General features: G+C 36.2%; 1 protein-coding gene, 2 long non-coding RNA genes and 1 pseudogene across 9 annotated transcripts in view; 2 read left to right on the forward strand and 2 right to left on the reverse strand.

Annotated features, from left to right (window-relative positions):
• Positions 1–1882, forward strand: part of LOC107838637 (uncharacterized) — a 17673-nt gene extending 15791 nt beyond the window's left edge. The window contains exon 5 of the long non-coding RNA XR_001664711.1: positions 1811–1882. This is a non-coding gene — a long non-coding RNA (uncharacterized LOC107838637). The remainder of the gene's footprint in view (positions 1–1810) is intronic.
• The window catches only part of LOC103151668 (oocyte zinc finger protein XlCOF6-like), a 52258-nt gene that overhangs the window by 27485 nt on the left and 21707 nt on the right, over positions 1–3066 (reverse strand). The window contains exon 3 of one of the 7 annotated variants that reach the window (XM_016681640.1): positions 2077–2111. The exons of 4 other annotated variants lie outside the window; for them this stretch is intronic. In XM_016681640.1, the coding sequence (XP_016537126.1) occupies positions 2077–2111 (35 nt within the window). Of the gene's footprint in view, positions 1–1826; positions 1988–2019; positions 2112–3066 lie in introns of those variants that run through there. 2 more of the 7 variants (XM_016681637.1, XM_016681642.1) reach the window with 2 other exon arrangements.
• LOC107838635 (zinc finger protein OZF-like) overlaps positions 1–3066 on the reverse strand; it is a 29772-nt pseudogene that overhangs the window by 12783 nt on the left and 13923 nt on the right.
• On the forward strand, positions 1154–1702 carry LOC107838640 (uncharacterized). Its single transcript, XR_001664716.1, has 3 exons — positions 1154–1202; positions 1371–1454; positions 1634–1702. It is a non-coding gene; the product is annotated as an uncharacterized LOC107838640 (long non-coding RNA).

Raw genomic sequence — 3066 nt, forward strand, 5'->3', positions numbered from 1 at the left:
AGCCAGAATACATTAATAATTTCAAAACCACAATTAGGGCATTTGAGTCAAGACATGTTAAGTTTTAAAACTAGCTTATTTTAAATTTATTTTCTCAACAATGTACATTGTCTGTGGTTCTTTTATGTAGGTTCACGAAAAATACCTATCAGGAACAGGACAGACTTTAGGCATTTTCATTCTGGATCAACAGAACTAAATGTGCTGCATTTACTTCCTGACCCTCATCTGCATTGCATGGCATTGGTGCTACGTCATCTGAACCCCAGCAATTTATGGGGGAAAAAAATACACTGCTTTAAAATGTAAAAGAGTTTATATCGAATCATACATGGAATCGTCAAAAATGTAAAAGTTAAACTCAATATTCTACATGACAGAACTGCAAAAACACTGAAATCCACAGAAAATAAACCTGTCTGAATGTGTGGCCCTCTTTAACTTCAGTATCTAACGGGATACTGATGGGGATCTTAAGTACAAATGTGACTGAGAAGTAAAACAAAAACTGATTTAACCCTCATGCGATCTTAACATTCTGTTTACTCCCTTTGTCCTACGGGTGAAAAATGACCCCTCTAACAAAAGCACCAAAATAAGACAAATAGAATTTTAAATCTCAAATCTATTTTGAACGATGAAACAATCTGTTATCAATTCAACACAATTTCATTAATTTTTTAACATTTACTTTTGTTATACAATACAATCAACAGTACTACACTCACCTTTTTTTTACCACAAGTGTTGCAGCAGTTTTCTTTTGAACAGTAAAAGTTTATTATTGTAATTATATGAATGTAATTACTTCTGAATTAATTATACTGAAAGGGAACAAAAAAATCAACCATTTGTAACTTTTTTGTCAACAGTTCATTCTTTAATATTTCTTAAATTAGCGCCGATATGGATGACATAAAAGAATAGTCATTTTGCCCTCCTGTGTTTTATGCCGGTGCAAAATTTCAGTACGTAAATAATAACATGGTGTCTAAATTTACACATCGTAAGTCAGAGCCTCACCAGCTATGAACCTCACCGCATGTCAGTGTTTCGCGCCCATATGAATCTTTAAGTGTCTAAGTACATGACTTCTCAACCTGAAACGTTTTCCACAGTTCCCACATAAGAAAGGTTTCTCACCTGTGTGAATTCTCATATGCACATTTAAAGCTGTTTTCTGCGTGAAACTTTTTCCACAGGTCCCACAAGAGAAAGGCTTCTCACCCATATGAATTCTGATGTGATCAACCAATAGCCTTTTCAACCTGAAAGTCTTTCCACAGGTCTCACATGAGAAAGGCTTCTCACTTGTGTGAATTTTCATATGAAAATTTAAATAATCTTTTCGAGCAAAACTTTTTCTACAGGTCCCACAAGAGAATGGCTTCTCACCTCTATGAATTTTCATATGATCATTTAAAGTATCTTTTCGAGAGAAACTTTTCCCACAGGTTCCACAAGAGAAAGGCTTCTCACCTGTATGAATTTTTATATGACCATTTAAAGTATGTTTTCGAGAGAAACTTTTTCCACAGGTCTCACAAGAGAAAGGCTTCTCATCTGTGTGAATTCTCNGTGAATTCTCATGTGACAAGTTAAAGTCTGTCTGTGACTGTAACTCTTTCCACAGCTCCCACAAGAGAAAGGCTTCTCATCTGTGTGAATTCTCATGTGACAAGTTAAAGTCTGTCTGTGACTGTAACTCTTTCCACAGCTCCCACAAGAGAAAGGCTTCTCACCTCTATGATTTTTCATATGAACGTTAAAATCATTTTTTCGAGAGAATTGTTTTCCACAAGTCCCACAGGAGAAAGGGTTCTCACCTGTGTGAAAACTCATGTGACTCATCATGTGACCGTTTCGAGAAAACGTTTTGTCACAAATTTTACAAGAGTATGATTTTTGCCCTTGGTGAGCTTCCTTGTGCTTTTTTTGTTTTTCAGTGTCAGTTCTTCTTTTCTGCTGTTTGGTTTTCTCATATTTCTCCTTTTGTTTCTGTTCTTTCTTTCTCTCAGCTTCTGGAGAGCCATGAGAGATGAGTTGGTTCCTCTGTGGTTCTGTTTCATTGAGAACCTCCTCCTCTTTATACACACAATGTTGTGAGAGATCTGGACAAAAAGACAAAACAAAAGCTTTTGAAGGTCAATCAGACAAAGAATCCTTCACTTTAACCTCAATGCATCAAAACAGGATTTTCTTGGGTTATTCTAAAATTACAATCTTACAAGAATGAACATTAACTAAACCAATGAGGTTCTTCTGATCAGACTGGAACGAGATGCGAGTCAAAATGTGGCACTTAAAGGCCTCCACATCCTCAGTATTTGCTTTTTTGTTTTTTTGTTTTGTGCTTTGTTTAAAAAACATAAATTTTCTGTGACACAAAAGCCGTGGTATACCCTTGAAGCTTGAAGTTGCGGCAAGCTCTCACTAGTCTAGCCCCTTAAAGCCATCATACGTGAAACATTTCTTCTATAAAAAGAGGTTTTGAATACGACTGTCATCTTTTTAAGTCTTTACTGGACTTAATAACAAGAAATAAAAATAATAAACAGATTCAAAACAAGTAGAAAGTGACGGTCAAAAGACTGTGTTACTCTCACGGTGCCAGACTTCTACAATAAGCAACTACTTTCATATTTCATAAACTAATTAGTCAATAACCAATCAAAAGAAACCACATAATAAGCTTAAGCATAATACAATTACACATGCTTATCTTTTAAAATAGCAGAGTTAAAAATTAAACTCATGTAAACACAACATAACATTTTGTATTAAGTTCCAAAGATGTACTGGCTCCTACAATGCCGTTATTAAGCTGGTTGTGGCAACCCGTACCAGGTTGTGGAAGGACACTGGCTGGTCTGGCAACCTGTGCTATTGGGAAATGGGACCCAGGTGCCAGTAGCAGATCGCTGCAGCTTGTGTCATGTTGCAGCAGCTAAATTAAGTCAATAAATTGTTATTAGTGATAACTGGATGGAGTCCACTATGAAACACGCCTCCTGTTCCTTGATGATGGTCTGACTGGTTACCAAGTCAGGATGTCGTACAGCTGTT

The sequence above is a fragment of the Poecilia formosa genome, unplaced genomic scaffold (genome assembly GCF_000485575.1).
Source record: "Poecilia formosa unplaced genomic scaffold, Poecilia_formosa-5.1.2 Scaffold288, whole genome shotgun sequence".
NCBI classification, from domain to species: Eukaryota; Metazoa; Chordata; class Actinopteri; order Cyprinodontiformes; family Poeciliidae; genus Poecilia; species Poecilia formosa.